The sequence below is a fragment of the Hyperolius riggenbachi genome, chromosome 5, assembly GCF_040937935.1.
Source record: "Hyperolius riggenbachi isolate aHypRig1 chromosome 5, aHypRig1.pri, whole genome shotgun sequence".
Lineage (NCBI taxonomy): Eukaryota > Metazoa > Chordata > Amphibia > Anura > Hyperoliidae > Hyperolius > Hyperolius riggenbachi.
The window spans coordinates 264,885,946-264,913,144 of record NC_090650.1 but is presented as its reverse complement, the minus strand read 5'-3'; the positions used below and the strand labels follow the sequence as shown (position 1 = coordinate 264,913,144).

General features: G+C 43.8%; 1 protein-coding gene across 3 annotated transcripts in view; it reads right to left on the bottom strand.

Moving 5' to 3' along the window:
* Nucleotides 1-576: 576 nt before the first annotated feature.
* LOC137518702 (uncharacterized) overlaps nt 577-27,199 on the bottom strand; it is a 268,697-nt gene continuing 242,074 nt past the window's right edge. For all 3 annotated transcript variants that reach the window (XM_068236883.1, XM_068236884.1, XM_068236885.1), the window contains 2 exons: nt 17,654-17,804; nt 577-2,834 (listed from right to left, as the gene is read on the bottom strand). In XM_068236883.1, coding sequence (XP_068092984.1) covers nt 17,655-17,804 — 150 coding nt within the window. In that variant the 3' untranslated portion in view covers nt 577-2,834; nt 17,654. The remainder of the gene's footprint in view (nt 2,835-17,653; nt 17,805-27,199) is intronic.

Here is a 27,199-nt window from a genome sequence, read left to right as displayed (position 1 = left end):
GCATTGTGTGTTTTAAATTTACATAGACCTTAACCACTTAAGGACCGGGCTATGTTTTGGAGATCTGTGCTGCATGGGCTCTGCAGCCCGCAGCACAGATCGTGTTAATGGCAAGGCGATCAGACTTCCCCCCTTTTTTCCCCACTAGGGGGATGACCTGCTGGGGGGGTCTGATCGCCCCCTCCGCAGCGTTTTCCGTCCTCCCTATCTCTTCCTCCCTCTCGCTCTGGATCTGATGTGCGCAGGACAGATATCCATCCTGCGCCTGATAGGATAGGCTTCAGCATATCAAATGACGGCGATCCCCGGCCAATCAGAGGCCAGGGATCGCCGATCTGCCCTACGGCAGCGCTGTTTTGATTTGTTTTGGATTTCTTCCCCGCGTGTTTACATTATGCGTGCAAGCCGCGATCAGCGGCTCGCACACTGTTCACGGAGACACCCTCCGTGAACTGACATGGAAAGTTTCCATGTAAATCCACTTAAGACTTGCCGACGCCTATGGGCGTTAGGCGGTCGTAAACTCTTGTGGGCCACATAAATGGCGAGACAGGCCACATTCGGTCCACGGTCCTTGACTTTGACTCCTGTGGTATAAAGCCCTCTGATATAATGACGGTTGGAAGCTATGTTTGAGTAATACATCTTTTTGTGATTTAAAAATTGCTCAGTGCTACCATTTTTAGAGTGTGCAAAGGATTGCGGAGACACCGCCACACGGTCTGGCGGCGAGGCGGCTGTCTCCGCGTTCAGACCGGCGGTTTCCGCACAGCAGCATGCGTCTGGTGTATCTGAGCCTTCTAGTGCACACAGATGGAGAGCTACGTGCGCGCGCGCTGGGAGGCAGGACCTTTATGCCAAGAGGAGAGGGATCAGCTGATCGGCTTGATCAGCTGATCCCAGCGCAGATCGTCATTGGCTAAGCAGCGCTGGGTGGCGCGGAGGAGTGCTGCCCTATATATGCCCTATATATAGATCTCGCTGGTCAGTCTCAAGTTGTCTGCCGTTGCGAATGCTTATGTGTTAGCACTCAGACCATAGTCAGATCCTACAGTGTGTTAGAACCAGGTGGACCTGGGAATTCACACTTAGCCAGATTACTGTGTTATTACTGTGTTATTGCTGTGTTATACTTTAGACCAGTTCCAGGGTGTTGTGACCACGGACCTCACACCCAAGCTTAGGGATACTGTGTCAGTTCTGTGTTATTCTTTAGACCAGTTCCAGGGTGTTGTGACCACGGACCTCACACCCAAGCTTAGGGATACTGTGTCAGTTCTGTGTTATTCTTTAGACCAGTTCCAGGGTGTTGTGACCACGGACCTCACACCGAAGCTTAGGGATACTGTGTCAGTTCTGTGTTATTCTTTAGACCAGTTCCATGGTGTTGTGACCACGGACCTCACACCCAAGCTTAGGGATACTGTGTCAGTACTGTGTTATTCTTTTGACCAGTTCCTGGGTGTTGAGACCACGGACCTCACACTCTAGACTAGGCCTCTGCTTGATATCTGTTATGACCTATTGCTTTCTTGACCTCTCTCCTGCTATCTGATTCGTTACCTATGCACATCTGATTACCTGTTGCCGACCCTGCCTGTACCTGGTTACCGAATCAGCCTTCTGTCTCTGTACCTTATCTGCTCGTGTGTTGCCAACTTGGCCTGGCCGACCCTTCTGACTGTCACTCACTCCTTGGGTGATCAGCCTGTCTGTACTACCTGTGACATCACCCGGTTAGGTGTCAGGTAGCTGCAGAGACTCCCTGCCTCTCAGAGGGGATTCTCTGTAGTCCAGTCAGGGACTCTATTCCATAGGAGTCCTTTGACTGCAGTAGAGTCTGATTCCCAGCAGTTCAGGGGATCACTGGCTCTCTGGTTATCTCCAGCCCTTTACCAAGGAGATACTCCTCATACGGTCATGGGCCACCTGTCCCTCAGGTGGTCCATGCTCATCTACTGTTGCACCAAACACTTACACGTTATCAGGTGTCCAGAGGTTAGTTATACTTGTATTATTGGTGATTCTGCAGATCATCAATAATCGGGTATATATCTGCATTGTTGGTGATACTGCAGATCACCAATAATCAGATTCTCCCTGTGTGCTGACACCAATCGTTACAGAGTGATTTTTTAATATGTAGTGTATACAACTACAACTTCTGATTGGTTGCTATAAGTAACTATTCCACCTTTCTTTTCACCTGTGTTGACTGTGTCTGAATGACTTAACAGCAGGAGCGGGCATTCCCACTGGGAAGGCATTGACTGAGTTCTAGAAACAGGGAAATTAGTAAAATGGGAATAGGCGTTGCCTGAGGGCTTTACAGAGGCAGGGCTGGTTCACACTGCAAGAGCTTTTTTAGCACTAGTGATTTGAAATGGGGGGATAGGGGATTTTTATAAAATCACATTGCTCAAGTGTGAACCTACACATAGCATTATATTAGCAAGAGCTTTTAAAAGCACACAAGTGATCAGAAAAAGATCTTGCAATGTGGACCAGCCCTCACAGAGTTAAAGGGAAAAGGGGATAAGTGACAGCTTAATGCAAATATACGTACACTTTAAATGCATTTCTGCATACATTTAAATAAGATAAGATTCCCTAACAAAAATGTCCTTTTTTAGCTGCTCACACCATTTGCAGAGAGTTCTACATGCTTTATAGTCTGGCACTGTTTCTCTTTTCAGCAGGTGTTTAGCAGAGACCTGAAGTTTCCTTTCTTGCTGGTGATTTATGTCTATGTAGATTTCATCTAAGCGTATCCAGTTGTTTTGAACATTACGAACCTGGTTGTTCCATTCTTAATGATGCATACGAAAGCAAAGCTAAAAATAAAATATAACAATAATTAAGAATATGACTTTTAGAGTGCATTTTTGCATGGCTTTGTGATAGTTTAAAGATGCAGCCTAAATCTTCCTTTTGAATGAGCATTTCCAAAATCAGTTCTTTGTGCCTGTTACACATATTACTCAGGACAGTGTAAAAAATGTTTATTAACCACTTGATGACCCAGCCTTTACCCCCTCTTAAGGACCAGCGCTGATTTCGCTGATCTGTGCTGGGTGGGCTCTACAGCCCAGCATTGATGAAACACCAGGCAGAGCGACCAGATGGCCCCCCTTTTTTCCCCACTAGGGGAATGATGTGCTGGGGGGGGTCTGATCGCTCCTGCCTGCGTGTGGCTGGTGGGGGGGGCACCTCAAAGCCCCCTCCACCGCAGGATTCCCCCTCCCCCTCTCCTCCCTCCCTTCCCCGGATATCGGAGGCTGCACAGGAACGGATCTGTCCTGTGCAGCCTCTAACAGGCTCCTGCCTGTCATGTGACAGCGATCCCCGGCCACTGATTGGCCGGGGATCGCTGATCTGGTACAACGCTGCTACTGTTAGCAGCGTTGTACAAATGTAAACAAAGCAGATTATTTCCGCTCGTGTTTACATTAAGCCTGCGAGCCGCAATCGGAGCCCCCCGCCGTGAATTGACAGGAAGCTGCCGCTAACGCGAGCGGCTGTTTCCTGATTAATTAGCCTGCAGCCGGCGGCGCAGATCTGCGTCGCTGGTCCTGCAGCTGCCACTTTGCAGACGCGCGTTATGAGTGCGCGGTCGGCAAGTGGTTAACTACCTCTTATTGCTGATGGTTTATATAGCACCATTATATTTTGTGGCACCAAAGAATGTGAGATATATGCACGGTTATGTCATAGAATGAAAATATGACAATTTCTATGGGTGCCTACACACATCCAATTTTCATTGGCCAATCTTACCACCACCTCCTTGTAGTATTAGGGACAACAGATTAACATACTATGAGCAGATTATGTGGATAAACTGTAATACTACATGGGAATCATAACATTGGCCAATCAAAATTTGATGTGTGTATGCACCTTAATGCAGACAATTCAGAGATGGAGCATACAGCAGTAATAAAAACAATGGATTTTATGAACATGTAATCTATGTCTAATATAAATGCGCTTTTTCTTAAAATAGAAGGTATTTGTAATCATACAGCTTTAGGTGAACAAGAAATATCCCCCATGGTGCATCACTGCTGAATACACATAGCATGTCTTTATGCCCCCAAAAGCAAGATGCACATCCACATCCTATTAGGCCTATAGCCTACTAATTTTAGAGAGCCATACTAATCCAAAATGCATGAAGTTTCAGAGTTGTTGCTCCATGGTAGGCTGATTTCTAAGGAAATGAGAGTGGGGGAAAGAGACCTCCTGCTGCAAGGGGAAACAATAAAGTGTGTGATAATCCAGCCTGGGAGATTGTTATACCTCTGTGTGTGGCTGGTCTCAGAGAACTGACTAGTCTCTTCAGGAAATAAAAGTGTTGTGTGAATTGACTTTTACTGATGGCTAACACAGTACAATACTCTACTGACAGAGAAGATCCTGTAAGAGCAAGCCTGATATATATAATTGAAGGAAAATGTGAAGGGTGAGCAGGAGCACAATGATCTGAACGGCCATCTCAGTAGAGTTTAATCCAGCATGTGTTCTTAGCTTAATGGTGCAGGCTGTATTTCAAACAAACACAACCAGTGAGTAGAGATGGCCCGAACCTCCAATTTTAGGTTCACGAACCGGGTTCGCGAACCACCGCCAACGTTCGCGAACTTCAAAACTTTCGCGAACCGCAATAGACTTCAATAGGGAGGCGAACTTTGAAAACTAGAAACATTTATGCCGGCACAAAAGTGATAAAAAAGATGTTTCAAGTGGTCTAACATCTGAGTTTTTGCATGGATGAGTGGGATAGATGCCAAAAGCCCTGGGGAAAAATCTGGATTTGACGCAAAGCAGTGTTTTAAGGGCAGAAATCACATTACATGCTAAATTGGAGGCCTAAAGTGCTTTAAAACATCTTGCATGTGTATATATCAATCAGAGAGTGTAGTTACACTACTGCTTCACACTGACACACCAAACTCAATGTGTAACGCAACGCAAACAGCTGTTTGTGTTGTGACGGCCGTGCTGGACTGGTGCGCACCATGGCGAGAGTGCAGGCGATAGTTGTTTTCAAGTAGAGATGGTCCGAACGGTTCGGCGGTGAACAGTTCCAGGCGAACTTTGGGTGGTTCGCCTTCGCCGGCGAAGGCGAACTTTCCCGGAAGTTCGGTTCGCCCCCATAATGCTCCATTAGGGTCAATTTTGACCCTCTACATCACAGTCAGCAGGCACATTGTAGCCAATCAGGCTACACTCTCTCGTGGAGCCACTCCCCCCCCCCCCCCTTATAAAAAGCAGGCTATGCCGGTCATTACACTCACTTGTGTGCCTGCAGCAGTGAGAGAAGGGACAGCTGCTGGCAGACTCTCATAGGTAAAGATTAGTTAGGCTCTTGTAGGCTTGTTAGCTAGCTCCTTGCTGATTCTTATTGCTAAAATAGCACCCCACCACAGCTCTTTTGAGAGCTAATCTTGTTCTTGTGATATATTTTTTTTCTGTGTGTCCCACTGACACTTGTGTTGCATAGACAGCCTTGCTAATTCATACTGTGTGTGTGCCACTGCCAGCCAGGCCCAGCACATTCAGTGACTACCTGTGTGTGTGACAGGTGCACATTGTAATACCCAATACTGCATATAGCTACCTGTTGTGTTCAGTGAACCCACCTCATCACTGCATATACAAGACAAGACAAGACAAATAACATTTATATCGCGCTTTTCTCCTGGCGGACTCAAATATACCTACCTGTTGTGTTCAGTGAACCCACCTCATCACTGCATATACCTACCTGTTGTGTTCAGTGAACCCATCTCATCACTGCATATACCTACCTGTTGTGTTCAGTGAACCCATCTCATCACTGCATATACCTACCTGTTGTGTTCAGTGCACCCACCTACCTATGTGAGTGCACGCAGTGTGATATACCACTCCGTGCATACCTGTTAACTGCACCTGTGTGACTGCTCATTGTATTAGTCAAATCAGTGCATACCTTTCACTTCATCCCCCCTATTATGGACACAATGGACAAAACAGGTAGAAGCAGAGGTAGAGGCAGACCCAGAGGAAGGCCACCCGGCAGGTCTGTGCAAGATCGTGTTGATGTGATTTTGTGTGGCCCTGGCCCAAATTACAGTGCTCAGAAGAAGGCACATCCCATCACCTCCCAAGATTGTCAGGACATGGTTGACTATTTAACACAGAACACCTCATCTTCCGCAGCCACCAGCGCTACTACTAGCACCACTTCCACTGCATTTGACACTTTGCAGGAGTTATTTGGTGGGGAAATAACTGATGCACAGCCATTGTTGTTACAACCAGATGAAGGCGCTAAGCAAGTTACACCACCTCATATGTCTGAGTTAGGCGGCAACACTATGGACGTAATGTGTGAGGAGGAGGATGATGATGTACCTGCTGTTGGTGCAGTTTTGGAGTTGTCTGAGGCAAGCGAAGCTGGGCAGGATGATTATGATGATTATGATAATATGGATCCCACATGGGTTCCTAAGAGACAAGATGACCAAGGGGACAGTTCAGAGGGGGAGTCAGAGAGGAGTCGGAGGAGACGAGTTCCTGAAAAAAGCAGGGGGAGCTCATCCTCAGAAACAGCTGGTAAAAGTGTCCGGCGCCATGTATCGTCACTTATGGACAGCCAGCCAACATGCCCTTCAACGTCAGCTGCTGAGGCCACCACAGTGCCATCACCCCAGGGGGGCTCAGCGGTTTGGAAATTTTTTAGTGTGTCTGCCTCAGATCGGAGCAATGCCATCTGTTCTCTCTGCCTCCAAAATGTGAGCTGTGGAAAGGCCAACACTCATGTAGGGACAACTGCCTTACGAAGGCACCTGGAGAAAAGGCACAAACTGCAATGGGAAGAGCACCTAAACAAAAGCACCACACAAAAGAAAAGTCACATCCTTCTCCTCTTCCTCCTTCAGGTGCAGCATCTTCAGCCACTTTCTCCCTTGCACCTTCACAGCCACCCTCCTCCACTCCGCCTCTGCCCTTGAGCACTTCCTGCTCCTCTGCCCACCGCAGCCAGTTGTCCGTGAAGTAAATATTTGAGCGGAAGAAGCCAATTTCTGTCAGTCACCCCCTTGCCCGGCGTCTGACAGCTGGCGTGGCAGAACTGTTAGCTCGCCAGCTGTTACCATACAAGCTGGTGGACTCTGAGGCCTTCCGTAAATTTGTGGCCACATTGGGACACCGCAGTAGAAGATACCAGGCCGCAATTATTTCTCTAAAAAGGCGATACCCAAACTGTACCGTGAAGTTGAGAGGCAAGTGGTGTCATCTCTGGCACACAGCGTTTGGTCAAGGGTCCACCTGACCACGGATGCCTGGTCTGCCAAGCACGGTACATTACTAACACAGCCCATTGGGTCAACCTGGTGATCGATGGCAAGCAGGAAGTATGTGGAAGTATGTGGCTGTGCAGCAGACCAACTTGTGACACCTCCACGGCTTGCAGGCAGGCATCCTGCCACCTCCTCTGCTTCTCCTCCTACTCCTCCTGCTACATCCTCTTCGCTGTTTTCCTCCTCCTCCTCCTTGGCTGAGTGGCATTTCAACTCTACTGGTGCTGCCATCTCCTCTCCAGCTACACAGCCCCATCTCCCCAGAGCCTATGCTGCATGCCAGGTACGACGGTGTCACGCCATATTAGACTTGCCTCAAAGTGGAGAGTCACACTGGACCAACTCTCCTGGATGCTCTTAACAAACAGGTGGCTCAGTGGCTGACCCCGCACCAGCTGGAGATCGGCAACGTGGTGTGTGACAACGGCAGCAATCTTCTTTCCGCTTTGAATTTGGGAAAGCTGACACATGTACCGTGCATGGCACATGTGCTGAATCTAGTCATTCAAAGATTTGTGTCAAAGTACCCAGGCTTAGAGGACGTCCTGTAGCAGGCCAGGAGGTTGTGTGGGCATTTCAGGCGGTCTTACACGGCCATGGCACGCTTTGTGGACATTCAGCGGAAAAACAACTTGCCGGTGAGGCGCTTGATATGTGATAGCCCGACCCGCTGGAATTCGACCCTGGTCATGTTCTCTCGCCTGCAACAGGAGAAAGCAGTCACCCAGTACCTGTACAAATACAGTAGAAGTACACGATCTGAAGAGATGGGGATGTTGTGGCCCAACAACTGGACACTGATGCAAAATGCATGCAGGCTCATGCGGCCGTTTGAGGAGGTGACCAACCTTATGAGTCGCAGTGAAGGCACCATCAGCGACTTGATCCCCTACGCTTACTTCCTGGAGCGTGCCGTGCGTAGAGTGGTGGAGCAAACTGTGGAGGAGCGTGAAGAGGAACAGTTTTGGCAGGAAGAGTCGTGGGAGCAATTTTCATCAGAACCAGATGTTTCCTCAACACCTGCGGCAGCACAGAGGGGGGAGGAGCAGGAAGAGCCGTGTGGGGAAGAGGAGTCAGACTCGGATGACGAGGAAGGTGTTTCTTTGGAGGAGGAGGCGGCGGCAGAAGAACAACCGCAGCAGGCGTCGCAGGGGGCTTGTGCTGCTCGATGTTCCCGTGGTATTGTTCGTGGCTGGGGGGGGAGGAGGACTTAGCTGACGTCACTGAGGAAGAGCAAGAGGAGATGGATAGTACGTCTGGATCCAACTTTGTGCAGATGGCATCTTTCATGCTGTCCAGCCTGTTGAGGGACCCCCGTTTAAAAAAAACTCAAGTGGAATGAGCTGTACTGGGTGGCCACACTACTAGACCCTCGGTATAGGCACAAAGTGGCGGACATGTTACCATTACCAACTCACCAGAAGGCAGAAAGGATGAAGCACATGCAGAACAAGCTGGCAAATATGCTTTACAATGCATATAAGGGTGATGTCACAGCACAACGCAATAAAGGTACCACTGCCAGTAATCCTCCTCCCATGTCCACAATGGCAAGGACAGGACGCTCGAGCGATCTCATGGTGATGTTGGACATGTGGACATTCTTTAGTCCAAAGCCTCGCCTTAGAGCTTCCGGATCCACCCTCCACCAACGCCTGGACTGACAGGTAGCCGACTACCTGGCCTTAAGTGTGGATGTAGACACTGTGAGCAGCGATGAACCCTTGGACTACTGGGTGCGCAGGCTTGACCTGTGGCCAGAGCTGTCCCAATTTGCCATCCAACTTCTGTCTTGTCCTGCCTCAAGCGTCCTCTCAGAAAGGACCTTCAGCGCAGCTGGAGGCATTGTCACTGAGAAGAGAAGTTGCCTAAGTCACAAATGTGTTCAGTACCTCACCTTTATCAAAATGAATGAGGCATGGATGGCTACTGCCCGCCCAAAGACTAAGTCAGTCCCCACACACAGCATCTCTGCCTGCACGCCATGTGACTGGCTGGCTGCCCCAAGACTAAGTCGCTCCCCACACAGCACCTCTGCCCGCAGGCCGCTAGACTGCCTTCTCCGCCACCACCAACAGGGTCCAGGACTCCAGGCGGATTCCTGAATTTTTTAGGCCGCTGCTGTAATAATTATTAACTATAATAATTTTTCAGAAAAATTAGGCAGGCATGTACACGCACCAGAAAAACTATTATATCGGCCACTGCTAGCAGAAGCCTTAAAAATTCAGGAATCCGCCTGGATTCCTGGTGGACCCTGTTGGTGGTGGTGGAGAAGGCAGTCAAGCCTGCAGGCAGAGATGCTGTGTGGGGACAGACTTAGTCTTGGGGCAGGCAGTCACATGGCGTGCAGGCAGAGATGCTGTGTGTGGGGACTGACTTAGTCTTCGGGCAGGCCTGACTGTGCTTTGCAGACCAGGCATCCGTGGTCAGATGGACCCTTGACCCAATGCTGTGTGCCAGAGATTTCACCACTTGCCTTTCAACATCACGGTTCAGTTTAGGTATTGCCTTTTTTGAGAAAAAATTGTGCCCTGGTATCTTCCACTGTGGTGTGTGGCTTTGCTTTTGTGTGCTGCTTTTCCTCAGGTGGTCATTCCATTGCAGTTTGTGCTTTGCAATCATGTGCCTTCGTAAGGTAGTTGTCCCTACGCGGGTCTTGGTCTTTCCATGGATCAATTTTCGGTGGCAGAGAGTACAGATGGTATTGCTCTCATCTGAGGCAGACACACAAAAAAATTTCCACACCGCTGAGCCCTGGGGTGATGGCACTTTGGTGGTGGTGGCCGACTGAGTGTTAAGTGGTGTGCCAGAATCAGAGCAGGAGGAGGAAGATATGTCAGCTGAGAAAGATGAGGTGTTCTGTGTTAAATAGTCAACTACGTCTTGACAATATTGGGGGTTGATGGCACGTGCCTTCTTCTGAACACTGTACTTTGGTCAAGGGCCGCACAAAATCACGACAGCGCGACCTCGAACAGACCTGCCAGGTGGCCTGTCTCTGGCTCTGCCTTTTGTTTTGTCCATATTGCGGGGGGGGGGGGTTGAAGTGAAAGGTATGCATTGACTTGACTAATACAATGTGAACAGGTTGCAGTAACTGGTATTACAAATGTGCAGCTGCCTGTCACACACACACACACAGGTACCCTGAACAGGTGCAATGACTGGTGGTATTAACAATGCGTGCACTCACGTAGGTATAGGTAGGTAGGTGCACTGAACAGTGAACAGGTGCAGTGATTGGGATTACAAATGTGCAGCTGCCTGTCACACACTCACACACGGACTGCAATGACAGGTGCAATGACTGGTGGTATTAACAATGCGTGCGCTCACGTAGGTATAGGTAGGTAGGTGCACTGAACAGTAAACAGGTGCACTGATTGGGTGTAATGATCTGCTCTGCTGTCTGCACAGGCAGACAGCTTTTTGACCATTTTTTAGGTCTGAGTGATGCAGGTCCCTGGAAAAGAGACCTGTCTTCACTTTGCAAGTTGCAGAGTTGCTGTTCTGGTGAGGAATTTGTCATGCAAATTGCTTATCTGCTTCCTTTGATGGCTTGCAGTATAAATACCATTTCCTCCCAGAATTCCCTGCTGGTCATGAAGGTTTGTTCCTGCTAACTTACCTGGAGTCTCAGCCCTCTGCTTATTGTTTGCTAATATTGCTATCTTAGAGTAGTTCCTTGGGTGTGCACTAGCATTCCTCCTAGCTTATTGAGGTCATATTATCTGTTTTGCCTTGTTCTGTTTTTCTGTTGCGATTTTTCTGTCGCCAGTGGTGGCTGACAGGAAATCGCTCTGTCTGTTTGGATTGCATTCGCCCTAGCGTTAGAGGCGGTGGATCTCTCTGTATTCTGTCTAGGAATATAGCCAGAGCTGCGGTAGCTACTGGCTACTCCTTCTATCTGTCTTGTTGTGCGGATCGCACTTAGTCTTGTGGAAGAGCAGTGGATCCTTTCAATCCTATTCCCGTGTACGGATCGCACTCGCTCTTACGGAAGAGCAGTGGATTCTTTCAGTCCTGTTCCTGTGTACGGATCGCACTCGCTCTTGCGGAAGAGCAGTGGATCTTATCTGACTTGTTCTTGTTGTCTGTTTGTCTGGAGCAAACGCTTGCTGTTGCCTGAGGTAAGGCAACCGATTAGCAAGCGTGTCTGTTATTTGTTTGTCTGTGTTTTCTGTGTTCTTTTGTTAGTCAGGGTGGGCGCGTTTTGACTCTGTTGCGCCTCTCATGCGGAGACCATGTCGTTAAGGTGTTTTGTCGCTGTTGCGCTTCTCGTGCGATGACCGCGTTTAGCTAGTGCGTTTGTTATTTTCCTTGGCGTTCTGATTGTTATGGTTTGCCGTGTCTTTCTTAATACACCTATGCTCTGTCTTTACTCAGTCTTGTGTCGCTATTAGCAATCGCCATTCTTGCGATTGCTTTCCCACTTAGTCTTCGCTGGTGTGTGTTCACCGTCACCGGGTGGCGACTAGATTGGTGCACATACATACATTCTGTCTCTGTGCTCACTTTCTCCCACTAGGGGCTATCTTGCCCTGTATTGCTTCCCCTCGTACAATCCCTTCTGGCATCTGTGGCAGTGCAGAGGGTTTATTCCTCTGCACTCCACAGCTCCATCTGCCGGTGGGAATTCCCCTCTACAGGTGCATTGCACCAAAGCTGGGTTCTGTTATTCAGACGCTTGTGGAGGATTTCCGCAGTGTCAGCGCACATCTTGTGCGCTGACCACGGAGCTAATTCCCAATCGTTACATTGGGATTACAAATGTGCAGCTGCCTGTCACACACACAGGTAGTCACTTAATGTGCTGGGCCTGGCAGTGGCACAGTAGGAATTAAGGTGTCAAAGGCCAGCTGCGACTGACAGACAGGGCTGTATATAATGCAAGTGGGCCACACAAAAAAAAAATAGTTCACAAGAACAACATTAGCTCTCAAAAGAGCTGTTGAGGGGTGCTTTTTTTAGCAATAAGAATTTGCAAGGAGCAAGCTAACAAGCCTAAAAGAGCCTAACCAAGCTTTCCCTATGTGAGTCTGCAGCAGCTCTCCCTTCTCTAATTACTGCAGGTTCACGAGTGAGTCCAATGCCTGACACTGCCTGCCTTTTATAAGGGGGTGGGGCTCCAGGAGGAAGTGTAGCCTGATTGGCTACAATGTGCCTGCTGACTGTGATATAGAGGGTCAAAGTTGACCCTAATGATGCACTATGGGGGCGAATCGAACTTCTTCAAAAGTTTGCGGTTCTCGCGTACCACGGAAGTTTGCCGGGAACTGTTCGCCAGCGAACAGTTCGGGCCATCTCTACCAGTGAGGTAGCAATAGGGGATATAGAGATTGCAACCACTAAGGACCCTGGACCAGAGGGGTCCACAAGGGGCCCTCCTTCAACTGCTCTTTTAGCTCTTCATTGGTGCTGTGCTGGCAATGATCCCCTCCATACGTGTTTTGAATAGTGGTAATCATTAACCACAATGAGACAAACACCCCACAATCCCGTGTACTTTGTCACAGCTGCTATACAGGTCTCATCTGGTTTCTGGAGTCAAATCCATTGTGAGCCCAGTACACATGTAAGTTAGGTTGGTGTGCTATTACATGATATAATCTCAATTTTATGTACAATCGGTAAAATAAAGTTATTGTATCGATTTCATACTGGAAATCAAAGCAATTTTTTCTTGCCACCCACCACTTTTCGGATTGAAACAAGGAGAAGAGACCTCTGGGCTAGATATTACTAAGAGGAAAAACAGTTCATTGCCACCTAACTAGCCAAATCAATAAAAAGATGGGTGCTATGCTATGAATTTAGCCACATAATAACCCTAAACATTTTTGAAACCACACCCCCTGCATATAAAGAAATGAATTACACTTTCTACAAATCTTGTTTCCCCCTGTAGATATATATTTAGTGTTATTTCAGTACTAGGAGACCTTATTACCCAATTGAATTTCATCCCCATACATAGTAGCACTAACAAAAAAAAGTTTCCTAATAAATGGGATTAATGGCCAAATCTAATTAATGTTTATTATCTACAATAGCACTTGTTTAAAATAATAATAATAATAGGTGAAACTGAGAAACTGAGTAGTTTTTTTCTTCTTTTTCCTTTTATAATGCATAATAAATAAAATAATTCTTGAGGGAAAAAAAGACCCAGAAAAGGTCTAGTTTGCCATCTGAAAAATGCATATATCAATAGGGTGTCATAAATTGTGATGAAGTTATTGCTGATTAAATAGGGGTATAGTTAAAATCTCAAAACTGTTCTAGTGAATGAGGTGAAATCAGGTCTAGGTGCAAAGTGGGTAACAAACAGTTCCCTTTCCCATCTTTAACCTCTCAGACATTGCAGCTGTCTTTGGCAGGTGTGGTGCTCTATTTCAAGTGTTATGCAGAGAGTAGTGATGGCCTGGGGTTCGCAACAGTGGACAGTCTGTGATGTACATTCGCGTTTGCCGTTTGCATTTACCGCAGACTTTACGATTTTGCTTTCGCCCCACACTTTAACATGGAGTCATATTTTAACCCTTTTCTTTAAGTCAGATGGGACAGGACAGTCAATTAAGCATTTTTGCCACATGGTCCGACCTCCTCCCTCCCCCCCATAAAAGAAACCATTAAATAAAAAGCCATTTTACAGTCTGCCTGGAGTCAGTGTAGGGAGAGCTGTGCTGCTCATTTAGGGACAGATAGATAGCTTGCTGACACTGTTCTGTGTTATCCAGTGCTGTATAGCTGCTTCCATAGGTGTTCTGCTCCTTGCAGTTCACCAACTAGGGACCCCAAAAGTCCTACGAGGACTAATCTTATCCCCAAAAGTCCTTTTGAGGACTGATCCTGCAGTTATTTTGTTGTTGTTGTTTGTGTGGGGTGATGTAGCTTATATATGTTACGGCCAAAACCAGAAATCGGCCAATTCTAGAATTGGCCGGCCGTTTCTAGAACTGGCCGATTTGACGTCGGCCAAAGTCCAAAATGCTAGGAAATTCTGACATTGGCCGGCCAGTTCTAGAAATGGCCAAAGTCAGTCGACCAAAGTCCAAAATGTACAAGTCCCGAGTCCTTTCCGACAGCACAAAAGGCACTCAGAACCTCGTCTCTGCTCTGAAAGATACAAAATAGCATAAGAACCTTAAGACTCAAACACACTCTAAGCGCTTTTCTGAGCGCTTGATTAGCGCTTTCGGAACAATTTTTCAAAATATCTCCCATGCACTTTCACTTAAATTGCGGTAAAAATCGCCACGATTGCGTACTTTTTTACGTGTATGTGGCGATTTTTTTAACCGCAATTTTAATGAAAGTGAATGGGAACGATTTTTAAAAAGTGCTCACAATGCGCTAATCAATCGCAAGCGCTCAGAAAAGAGCTTATAGTGTGTCTGAGCCCTTAAAGAAAAACGTCCTTTATTACAAAATGTATTTGTTACAGCGGATAATCTGCAGTGTGTCTACATCCTGCTTTCATGGAAGCAGACATATTATCCTGTTTACCAATTACATTCCTGAGCCGACCCAGCTGAGACATCAAATTTCAATGGTGATTAGTCACAGATGAAGAGGAATTAGACAGACTAAATTCATACAGGTGCATTTCTCTGTTTTTCGTTTGTCCTGTGCAAGAGTTCAGGTCCACTTATGAGGGGACAGGGAGAGGTGAACTGCGCAGCCAAAGTGGGAAGGCAGACAGAAGAAAGCAGACAGGAGGCAGAGATGCAGCGTCAGGAAAACATGTGGTGGAGAGTGGGGAGCTCATCAAAACATCGCTGGGGAACAGCCTGGGAAGTTGGAATCAATGGAGCTGAATAGCAGGGGAGACGGAGGCGGGGAACTCATCAAGACATTGCAGGGCTCAGCCCGGGAAGAAGGAAGCCTGGGAGTCAAATAGCAGGGGAGGGGAGAATGAGCCGAACAGCCAGAGAGACAGCGGGGAGCCGGACAGCCATGGAGACAGCAAGCAGACGTGAAAGAAGGGTGAGGCGAGCTGACAGGAGGCATCAGGGACTCAGAACTTCGGGACTTGGCCGGCCACATCTAGCCAGAATGCGTTCTGGCCGGCCAAAGTCCACGAAAAGCCTCCATTTCGCAAACTGGCCGCTTCAGCCGGCCATTTCTAGCTTTGACCGGCCAGAACCCGAAGTGGCCAGACTTCGGGTTCTGGCCGTAACATATACACCACTCATGTAGTATAGTGTAGTGTGTGGCTGTGATTCAGTGACTGCACTGTATTGTAAAAAAATTGTGCCGCCAGACATTGTCACACAAAGCGTTTCACATATCTGTTGAGTTTGTAGTGCAGAGTTAGGCTCACACTCCACAAGCAGTATATTTTGTGACTGCAGTGCACTTTACAAATTGGGCAGGTAATTGCTAAATTTTTAATTTTTCCCTTGTGAGCTTGCATAACCACGCCCACCTCTAGCACAGTTAAGCATATAAATGAGTGCATTGCAAATGTCCAGAGAGTTCGTATGGTAGCTAGTGGAAGGTGAGGTTTTTTTAATTTACTTTTCTCCCATTTAGTTGACTTTTGGGTTTTTGGATTAGTTCCCACTAGACTGCTGATAAAAACTAGCATTGTATGGTTAGAGTAGGACTCACCAGAACGGGGACACTTTGGCGCAGTTGGTGAGCTTAAGCGCTTTAAAGCGTAACCAAGAGCCCCTGTCACTGTTTTTCCTGTTGTGTGCTGCAGCCCCTCTGTATGTTATATATATTCCTTGTGGGGATTGGGGTCTCCACTGCTGCGTGCATACTTTGCAAAAAAATTGCATTAAAAGTTGGTTTGTGCTGCTCACCCCTTGATAATTGATTATAATTTTCCCCTTGTGAGCCTGCATAACCACGCCCACCTCTAGCACAGTTAAGCATATAAATGAGTGCATTGCACATGTCCAGAGAGTTCGTTTGGTAGCTAGTGGAAGGCGAGGTGTTTTTAATTTCCTTTTCTCCCATTTAGTTGACTTTTGGGTTATTGGATTAGTTCCCACTAGACTGCTGATAAAAACTAGCATTGTATGGTTAGAGTAGGACTCACCAGATCAGGGACACTTTGGCGCAGTTGGTGAGCTTAAAGGGAAGGTTCAAGCAAAATTAAAAAAATGAGTTTCATTTACCTGGGGCTTTTACCAGCCCCATGCAGCCATCCTGTGCCCTTGTAGTCACTCACTGCTGCTCCAGTCCCCCGCTGGCAGCTTGCCGACCTCGGAGGTCGGCGGGCCGCATTGCGTACATTTTTACGCATTCCCGCTAGTGCAGGAACATTAACACATACACTTTTACGCGTAACTGGTTCAATGCGTAAATTTTTACGCATTGAACCAGCAATGCGTAAAAATGTATGTGTTAATGTTCCTGCACTAGCGGGAATGCGTAAAAATGTACGCAATGCGTCCCGCCGACCTCCGAGGTCGGCAAGCTGCCAGCGGGGGGCTGGAGCAGCAGTGAGTGACTACGAGGGCACAGGATGGCTGCATGGGGCTGGTAGAAGCCCCAGGTAAGTGAAACTCATTTTTTTATTTTGCTTGGACCTTCCCTTTAAGCGCTTTAAAGCGTAACCAAGAGCCCCTGTCACTGTTTTTCCTGTTGTGTGCTGCAGCCCCTCTGTATGTTATATATATTTCTTGTGGGGATTGGGGTCTCCACTGCTGCATGCATACTTTGCAAAAAAATTGCATTAAAAGTTGGTTTGTGCTGTTCACCCCTTGGTAATTGATTTTGCTAAATTTTTAAGGCCTCAGCTACAATGGCTGCAAATAACAATTTTTAGACAGGTAAACACGGCGACCATTGTAGAGAACTTAATTTAAAAAATGTAGAAACTAATTGCAAATGTTCTATGTAAAATATGTATGGTTTTTTTTTTGTTGGGGGGGGGGGATTTTGCCATTGACCCCTGATGCATTGCCACTGCTTGGATTTTTGGACAGTTTTGACACCTTTTTAAGATAAATTGTGGCTGCAAATAAGCCCTGAGGGTTTTTGAAGTTTGCCTGCCATTACAGTCAATGTGTTCCGGTTTATGAACATTCATGGAAAAATTTGCGAACAGTCTGCAAATATTCATTTGCGATGTTTGTCCATCACAAGTAGAGAGTGCTTGAGGGGCCCAATGTAAAACTCACACTGGGGCTCAAATTTCCTTAGCTACACCACTGAACCCAGCCTCTACTTGTAGTTTGTGATCTGCTTCACGTGCTATCAAACACCTCTACCATAAAAAAAAGAAAGTATAACCAAAGATGAGATATACGAGTTACATATCTAGAAATATAAATAAATATTACCTTAGCAACTTGCTGTAGTTTTTTTCCTCTCTCTCACATCCATTGTAGTGGCGGTATCACATGCTGGGGAGTAGATTTGTTTTCCATGCTCCTCAGCCTCGTTACTAACTTCATTTGGTAGCAGATTCACACCATTAACATCTCCAAAAATCTGATATAAGCCACAAATACAAAATTAGAGGTCTAAGTAAATTTAAATATAAAGAGAATGTGAGTTTATAAATAATCAAAAATTGTACTGTACTGTACATATAAATAGCAATACAGTTTAGTGAAAACCCAAAGGTTGGTACACATCATTGAATTTTCACTTCAGATCCTATGCAGGGTTTGAGAGGGGAGGTGAAGGAACCAATGTTAGGGTTAGTTTGGTGATGAGAAAAGGAGGAGGGGAGAGAAAAAAATATTCCTTAACCTTTGTTTTAAACCATAAAAACCATCATCCATTTTGTCACCAATGGAAATATATGGAGAATACTCTGCTAGGAGCTAATATAAAAGTTAATTTCAAAGTTAATTCCTTGTCTGCATGATAGAGTTTGGAGAGGAAATATGACATTGGTCTTAGGGACAGGAGCAGACCCAGCAGGTGATCAAACACATTCTGCTTAAAAAAGGGGAAATGTATGTGGCTGTTGGAGTAGTTCACTTACTGTAGAAAAAGTTGATGGTACCGGCTTACATTATTCCCTGGTGTATTCTATATACCAAGGGTGTCAAAAGGGTCCTACGAGGGCCGAGATCCTCACACATTTTTGACACAGTTCAAATTAATTGATGGGTTTGAATCAGGAAAGGTGTGGTCCATCAGGTAGAATACATTCCTCTCTTTGTTAGTCCATCCTAAAAGCTGGCATGGATCTGGCCCTCCAGGCCTGGAGTTCGACACCTGTGCTATAGACCATATACTGACCAATACAAATCACCTAGCCCATTGCTGAGTCACATCACTCTCTTAGGCCTAGTGCACACCAAAAACCGCTAGCAGATCCGCAAAATGCTAGCAGATTTTGAAACGCTTTTTCTTCTTTTTCTGTAGCGTTTCAGCTAGCATTTTGCTGTTTTGTGAAGCGTTTTTGGTGTAGTAGATTTCATGTATTGTTACAGTAAAGCTGTTACTGAACAGCTACTGTAACAAAAACCGCCTGGCAAACCGCTCTGAAGTGCCGTTTTTCAGAGCGGTTTGCGTTTTTCCTATACTTTACATTGGAGGCAGAAACGCCTCCGCAATCCAAAAAATGCCTCACCTCGGGAGTATGCGTTTCAGCAAAACGCCTCCCGCTCTGGTGTGCACCAGCCCATTGAAATGCATTACCCTAGCGGATCCGCACCCACAAGCGGATCGCAAACCGCAGCAGAACCACTCTGGTGTGCACTAGGCCTTATTGTGAATCGGTGGATGGTTTCTCTCCATTTCATTATTGAATATACTTTTCTTGTTGCACAGAATAACATTTTTAAATTAGAAAGAGTCTTGTATGCACTGTAGCAATTCACCAAATAAAACCAACTGATGATAGCTATGCAGCAAACACCCTGCTGCTGCATATTTACCAGTTCAAACCAAAATCTGGTTCCAGTGAAAAATATCTACTAAACAACAGTTATAATAACTGAGAAATTGTACAGCAGTGTGTGTGTGCGTGTGTGTGTTTTCAGTATTACAATGAATTTCATTTATATTGGAGCATGTAGAGCCTCCTTATTATTCATTATTTTAAAACTGTCATGCCTGTAATATTAACATTAATTAACATTTACATTCCACATTCTTTGAGGTTTGATTTCTCAAATAGCTTCTATATAAAAGCAGGCAACTTAAACCTAACAGCCTAATCTTTTTATATTGTATAGTAAATGACATCAAACAGCAATAAAATCATTGTTAAGTATTCCACAGGGGGATATGAATGCCTATTTGTAGCACTGTATACATCTCTCAATATCATTTACCCTTATTCACTACAGAATTATGTAGAATAAGTACAATATCTATTTCTCATTTAAAAACAGATATCGAAAATCTGTTTTTATTTCCATTTACATATTACTGACAATAATATTACATATTTTGTCATTGTGGTATATTCTTTATATGCTTACATGTAAGTCTCACGTAAATGATACTCATTAAGAAATATAAGGCCTGATTCATGAACCTTCAGTAAAATGTATGTGCACACACAGGGCACACACATTTTAGCAGTGTTTAAAGAATCAGCATAATAGGTATTGCACAAATAGCAGAAATTGTATTATGTACACAATGTGTGCCTAACCAGAATAACACATTTTACGCAAATTGCTTTATGTGTGTTATACAAGTAACATGCACTTATGTACATAGTTTAATATAATGTTATGCCTGTTACTTTACTTTCATAAATTCCAAAAACATACGGATAAGTTAATTGGCTCCCCCTAAAATTGACCCTAGACTACAGTACTTACACTACATAATATAGACATATGGCAATGGTAGGGATTAGATTGTGAGCTCCTTTGAGGGACAGTTAGTAGCAAGATATATATATAAATAAACATTGTACAGCGCTGCGTAATATGTCGGCACTATATAAATACTAATAATAATAATAAATGCCAGTAAAATTTACATGCCCTTTGTACGCATCATTTTCACTGGTGAGTCATGAAACAGGTTTTCTGTTGGTACCAAGATCATGCCGAAACGTGATCGACATGCCGAAACACTTTCCTAAAGTTAATTTTAATAGTGGTATAGAGACTACTACAGAATGAAAAATATAAAATGCATAAATAAATACTATGTTGTTGGTTTGGTAACATTTATTGGAATTTTAAAAGGACTGGGAGATTAGACATTTATGTAAAAAAAAGTTTAAAATCATTATCTCTACTACCTCTAGCTAAGTTATAAGCTAAGGACCTATAGGTTGTGTTTGTTTGTTTGTTTTTTAACAAACAAGGAACTAAATAACGTGATCTTATAACTTACATCATAATTAATAAATGAAATAGTTCAGAGAAACAGCTCCAATGGGAAGGACTAATAGGTATCAAAAAGTGCTACTTTTAACAATCAAGGTTTCATGAAACATGTTTCACTTTTTCTAGAGCAACTGAATGCATGAGACCCAGAACTGAACACCTCCTATTTTTGACAACAAAGAATCAGAACACAAAATCCCAATTAAATGGGCATTTTGCATTTGGCTATTATATTATAATATATAGAAACACAGGATGTGGCATGTGTAGTATGGAGAAGTGGGAGAGATTTCGCCAAAGAAAGTGAATAATTCTTCACAAAACTCTTCAATCCTAAAGCTGATTTTAGTATTTACTGTAATAAGCATTGCAAAAGTAGGATGTTTTTGCTTCAATTTTTTTTCTTAGTTTAACCCTGAGGCCAGCTTCATACTGCAGATTGGCGGAAGCGGTGCAGCCTGGGGGGCGCACATCACCGGCAAAAACAGGAGTTCGGGGATTGCCATGTTAGTATGTGGTAATCCCCATCTGGCAGCTGGCCAAGCAGGAAGTGATGTTAACTTCCTGTGGCCTATGTGATCACGTGCGTGTAAGCATATTGCAAAAAATATGCTTCCGCGCATGTGTAAAACCTGCAGCGGGCATTGACTGACATGCGTCACCATAAACCTGAATGGCTTCCACTCCACCGCACGCAGAACCGTGTGGTAATGTAGATGTGACCGAACATCCGGGATGCTGCGAAAACGTCACTTCCATCGCATTGCGCCGTACCGTGTCAGTTTGAAAGTCTCTATGGACCTTTATTGCCCTGTGGTGGGTTGCGGTAAAATTACTGCATCATACTTCCCCAGTGTATAAGGGCCCTGAGAATTACTCCGATGTCTATCAGTGTTTTGTGTTTTCACATCCATATGCCACAGATGTCTAAAAGCTTTTAATACAAAACTGCTTCTGCCTGCAGCAGATGTCTAAAGGCGTTTTTTGTGTCATCCTATTCCTGTGCAACAGGTGTCTTAAAGGAGTTTAGTAAAAAGGTTTGACTCAGTGCCAACTTGAAATACGCAAATAATTCTAAGTTGATGCAGATATATGCACATTTTACTGGAAATCAGTGCAGTTTGAATATGGACCAATCATATTCTTCCACTGCAAGATGTGATTTGTCCATTTTACAATAGATAATAATAAGTATAATTCTTTATCATAATAATTAGCATAATTCTCAATCATCTCACATTTATTTCCACCTTAATAGCAATCCTACTGAGTCATTCGGGCTTCAGTACATGTAGATATGGCCGAGACACTTAATGAAAACAATACAAACTTAGTTGCCACTGGCGTTAAAAATAGCTTTTGTTAAAAATAGTTGGCAGTCTAAAGGTTAAAAGCCATACAGATACTGCTTCTGAGCTTCTGAGCAATGAAACTGATTTTCTTTTAAAACTATGTAAAAAAAGATACTACAGACAAAATTGCGAATAATGAAACACAGATGTAGATTAATGAAAGAACAGCAGTACAAGGTTGTGTCTCCTAGAGCTGGGAGATCTTGGTATCAGCTTAGACTGAACTAACAATACAGAACATGCAATAACTAACATTGGTTAAGTTAGGTTGAATTCTGAAACATACAGTATGTACTCCTCCAAAAAAGTAAGAAAAATCTTGATTTGCTGGTTGAGCCTGAGTCATTGTTCTGGTTTTCTTGTAAGTCTATATAGCTAGGCATATACAGGTTGATAACAGTTTGAAATGGCAAGCTGATCGATTCCATTCCAATAGAAAATTGCTTTGTAGGGATCAGTTCTGTCTACATTGCTAACTTAATGTTAATTAGATTTCATCTTTCCTCTTGTTTGTGTGGTTTTCTTGTGAGTACTCAGGTTTCCTCCCACATCCCAAAACATACAAACAAGTTTACTGGTTTCCTCAGAAAATTGACTTTAGACTGTGATATAGTCACTCATTATACTATCACTATGGTAAGGACTATATTGTAGGCATGGTTTGAATTGTCAAATTTAAAACCTATGAAATTCTGAATTTTGAATTTTGTGAAATCTGAGTTTGCATTGATACATTGCAAAGTTGTAAGTTATTTTGAGCATACTTTTGCACAAGCTACAAGATTATTATGGTTAGTGCAAATTTGTGAAAATATGTTCATAACAGGTTACAAATCTGCTTTGAACTTTTGCATAACATTGTAGGATGGAATTTTCTCATTTGTATCCCTTAATCACGCTCAATAGACGGTTTTTGGTAAAAAAAAAAAAAAAACCTTTGTGTATTACATCAACATAATTTCACATAACAATCAGAATTTACAAGTCTAAATTCTGTGAATTTAAAATTTCAACTTTGAGCTTGAAGTTGTAAAAGTCGGAATTAGGAATTTCATGCTCTCATCTCTTCTAGATTGTAAACAGCTAGTAGTATAACTATGTACTCCATGAAGTGTTGAGAAACATGTCAGTGCTATTAATAAAATGTATATGTATGATGATGATTATTATTATTCCTACAGTATTATTACAAATAGTAATATTTCAAATATTATACAATTAATTTTTGCAGAAGGGGAGAAAAACAGAGGTGGTAAAGAACCGTACACTTTGAGTAAGGTCTGCTTTAATGGTTAATATGTTTTTCTCTAGTATGCTATTGAAAAAATACTTACATATGTTAGAATCTACATATGATAATATAAATGATGCGATGCTGTGATCTAAAAATGGAAACATTTCCAAAATCTGAATTAATTTACTTGTACAGTACGAGAGAAGAAATATAATTTCCTGCCCTTTATGAGCCTGTTTACTGAGAGATGTTGAATAATCAAGTGTCACTGGAAATGCTGTAACCTTTGTTGAAGAAGATGAGGATTTCACTTTTTGCTAGTATTAATTTGGTAACACTCAAAGACATCAAATTCACTAGTTTAAAAAAAAAAAAAAAACGAGTTCACAGCCAATTCCATTACAAGAGAAAACAACCTCGAGCGTAAGCCTAAGAATACACAGAAACTAATTTGTTTTTATTAAGGAAGGATAGATGGGGTGGACAGTTAAAAACAATAAAAGGAACCTGGGGCTACAACTGCAACTCTAATTGCGTGACCTATTGTGTCACCTGTTATCATGGCAAATGCAACTATCTATTTATGTAGATAGAAACACTTTAGGAACATCCACATATTTAGCAAGAGTGGCACAATCTCTGATGTGCTAAATTTTGAAAATGCCCTTTAATCAAGTCTTATAAATGTAATAAATTCTGTAATGCTTTTCAGAACTGCCTGCTTTGGTAAGAGCTTGGGTGATGAGAACAGTCATTCTTTTTGACTTTCTACAATTAAAAGAAAAAAAGAAAACAGGCGCACTTTATACGCGAATTACGATTGGCATTGGATTTTTTTCCTTCTGCTCATAATATCTTTAAAAGTTGTTCTGGCAGAGTTACCAGGCCAGTTTTGGTGGGGGGTACATAACTCTACACATCTCTTCATTCATACATTACTGAGAAGTGCTTAAACTTCCCATAAGAGGATGAGGTATCCATCTGCACATAAGTAATGTTGTTTTTTCTTTCAAAATGATACTGGTGATGATGAGTCATGACTTTCAAGAAATGTATTTCACGGGAGTAAGCAAAGTCTTTGAAGTGTAAAGATTAAACATAACCTGTCATTTAGTATACACAATGAGTGCTGTTTGTGCTTCTTACAATAATAGAGATCTTAGAGCATTGTACTTACTTATGCTTACAGTGCACTGTACTTATGCTTACAATGCACTGTACTTATACATATAGTGCACTGTATTTATGCTTACAATGCACTGTACTTATACTTACAATGCACTGTACTTATACTTACAGTGCACTGCACTTATACTGTGCTTTCATTCTGTTGGTGAACTATCTGCAATATGATTTTGTGTAAGATTTAGGATATTAACATGTTGCAATGTCCTATAAAAATGAGTATAAATTTAGCAGCTTGAACTAAGGTTTATTGCAGTTTGCGAAGTGGGATTCTTTATACTAAAAAGACCTATAGAATCTGAAAGAGTCTGCCAATTCTTATACGTTAAGCTATAATTACTTGATGTGTTCAGCAGCAATTGTCTGCTATTTTTGGTACAAAACCTTGGTACGCACACCTGAGGCATGTCAGATCACAGTACGATTTTGAAAAAGTTAAATGAAGGGGTTTTTTTTCTCAGTTATTTTAAGGAAATCCAGGACTACCTGAATGTATTTTGAAAATTTCTGCTCTTCAGTTGCTACATGTGACTACAATTGCATGACTGCTAATTTACTAATCTTTTAGCAATCTTCATAATCTAATATGACTGGTGAGAATCATGAAGAAAAAATTCAAAAGAAAGAAATATCACATACAGTATATTGTTTCAGATTGGCAGTTTGGCACAAGCTCTGCACAGATCCACTACTCTGTCTTTGGTTGAGCAGCATGTTCTGCTCTGTAGTGGATGGGGATAGTGAGCTAGCAGTTCTCTGCTTCAGGAGGAACTCAAGGAAGTTCCTGCAGGCTTAAAGTGAGTGATCTGGATGGCTTGGAACTATTGTAATGTTGCTTTAGTACCTCAGAACCACAAACAGATTATGTTCATTTCTGTATATTACATTTTAAAGGCACAATAATTGCAGAACCCTTGGCTGGCAAATTGGCTGGTTCATGGTCTGTCTTCTTGCTCTTCCTCTTAAAAATGAGTCATTTAGTTCACTAGAGAAGTAGTCCTTTTAATGAAGTTGCAATAATAAAGCAAGGTCCTCGCACAGTGGAATATGTAGAGTTTACAGATGGTACCAGATGGTGATTTCCAGTAGTCCTGATTGATAAGATGTTCTTTCTCCTAATCTAGCAAGCCGATTCAGCATCTTACAAAAACCAAAGAAGGGCACTCTGAGATTCTGTGAATAAGTAGTCAGTCTCCCCGCCAGGACTGGTCTCACCTGATAGCGGTGCGGCTGTCAGTAGTGCCCAGCCGATATCTCGCCAGCGTCCCTCTTCGCTGCGGGGCACTTGGGAGCATCAACGTCACCGGAGGAGGCGGCATACATGCTCCCATGGAAACCAGATAGCCGGCTTGGATGGCTAGAGTGTAGGTGGCGCCCAAGAACGGCGCTGTATAGCAGGAACGCGCTGTATAGCAGTATTAAGGCACCGCTGCGGAAAGCTGCAGTTCTCTATAAAAGCACAGGGGACTAAGGGAATTGAAAAATGTATTAAAAAAGCAGACAACGTGTTTCACGGAGATCGGCCCTCCATTTTTTCAAGTCTATAATAAATTACATTTAAATTACAAACTCTCCCAGACTTCTCCACCCACCAAAACCAGCCAATAGGCATTGTATGGGAGTCGTTAAGGGGTCGTATTTGCCCAAATTGCAGGGAAAATGACCATAAATATCCAAATACAAATGTCTCTCTGACCTATATATTGTGTGTTCTTGGGAGTGCTTGGGAGATAACTTAATGTCCTCATGCGCTTTCCTCTCCTAATATTCACCCTGTACTAACTCTCTATTATAATACACTGGCCAATCACTTTGTATTAATGCTATTCACGTTGCATAAGATTTGGTGTATATATATTCTGTATTTGGATATGTATGGTGATTTTCCCTGCTATTTGGGCAAATACAATCCATTAACCACTCCCATACAATGCCTATTGGCTGGTTTTGGTGGGTGGAGAAGTCTGGGAGATTTTATAATGAACCATGTAATTGAAATGTAATTTATTATAGACTTGAAAAAACGGAGGGCGGACCTACGTGAAACGCTTTTTTAATACATTTTTAAATTCCCTTAGTCCCCTGTGCTTTTGCAAAGCACTGCAGCTTTCGACAGCGGTGCCATAATACTGCTATACAGCGCTGTTCCTACTATACAGTGCCATTCCTGGGTGCCGCCTACATGCTAGGCATTCAAGCCAGCTATCTGGTCTCCATGGGAGTGTGTACACGCCGATGATGCCGCCTCCCCTGTGACGTTGATGCTCCTGCAGCGACTTTCCGGTGAGCCCAGTCCCCGGCTCTGTTAAGAGGGACACTGGCGAAATATTGGCTGGGCACTACTGACAGCCACACCGCTACCAGGTGAGACCAGTCCTGGCAGAGAGACTGACTACTTTGTCACAGAATCTCAGAGCGCCCTTCTTTTGTTTTTGTATCTTTCTAGTGGACCAATGGGAGCAGCCTGAGTCTTATTTATGGTGGCCAGATCGCACCAAGGGGAGTAGCCATATCCCCCACTGCATGCAGATTCAGCATCTTGATCTTACTTATATTCTTCAGTTGGACCCACACAAAAAAAAATAATTCAGAGAACAGCCTATAATATTGGCCTATTTGTTCCAGTGCCTTGTCTTTAAAGTGGACCTAAACTCTTGCACAGGACAGAAGGAAAACATAGAGAAATGCACTCTGTGTGCATTTAGAGAGTTTAGCTTCTCTAATTCCCCCTCATCTGTGTCACAAGTTGTAATTTGATAATTTGCCTGGGTCACATGACTGCCCCAGCAGAGATAGCAGATAAGC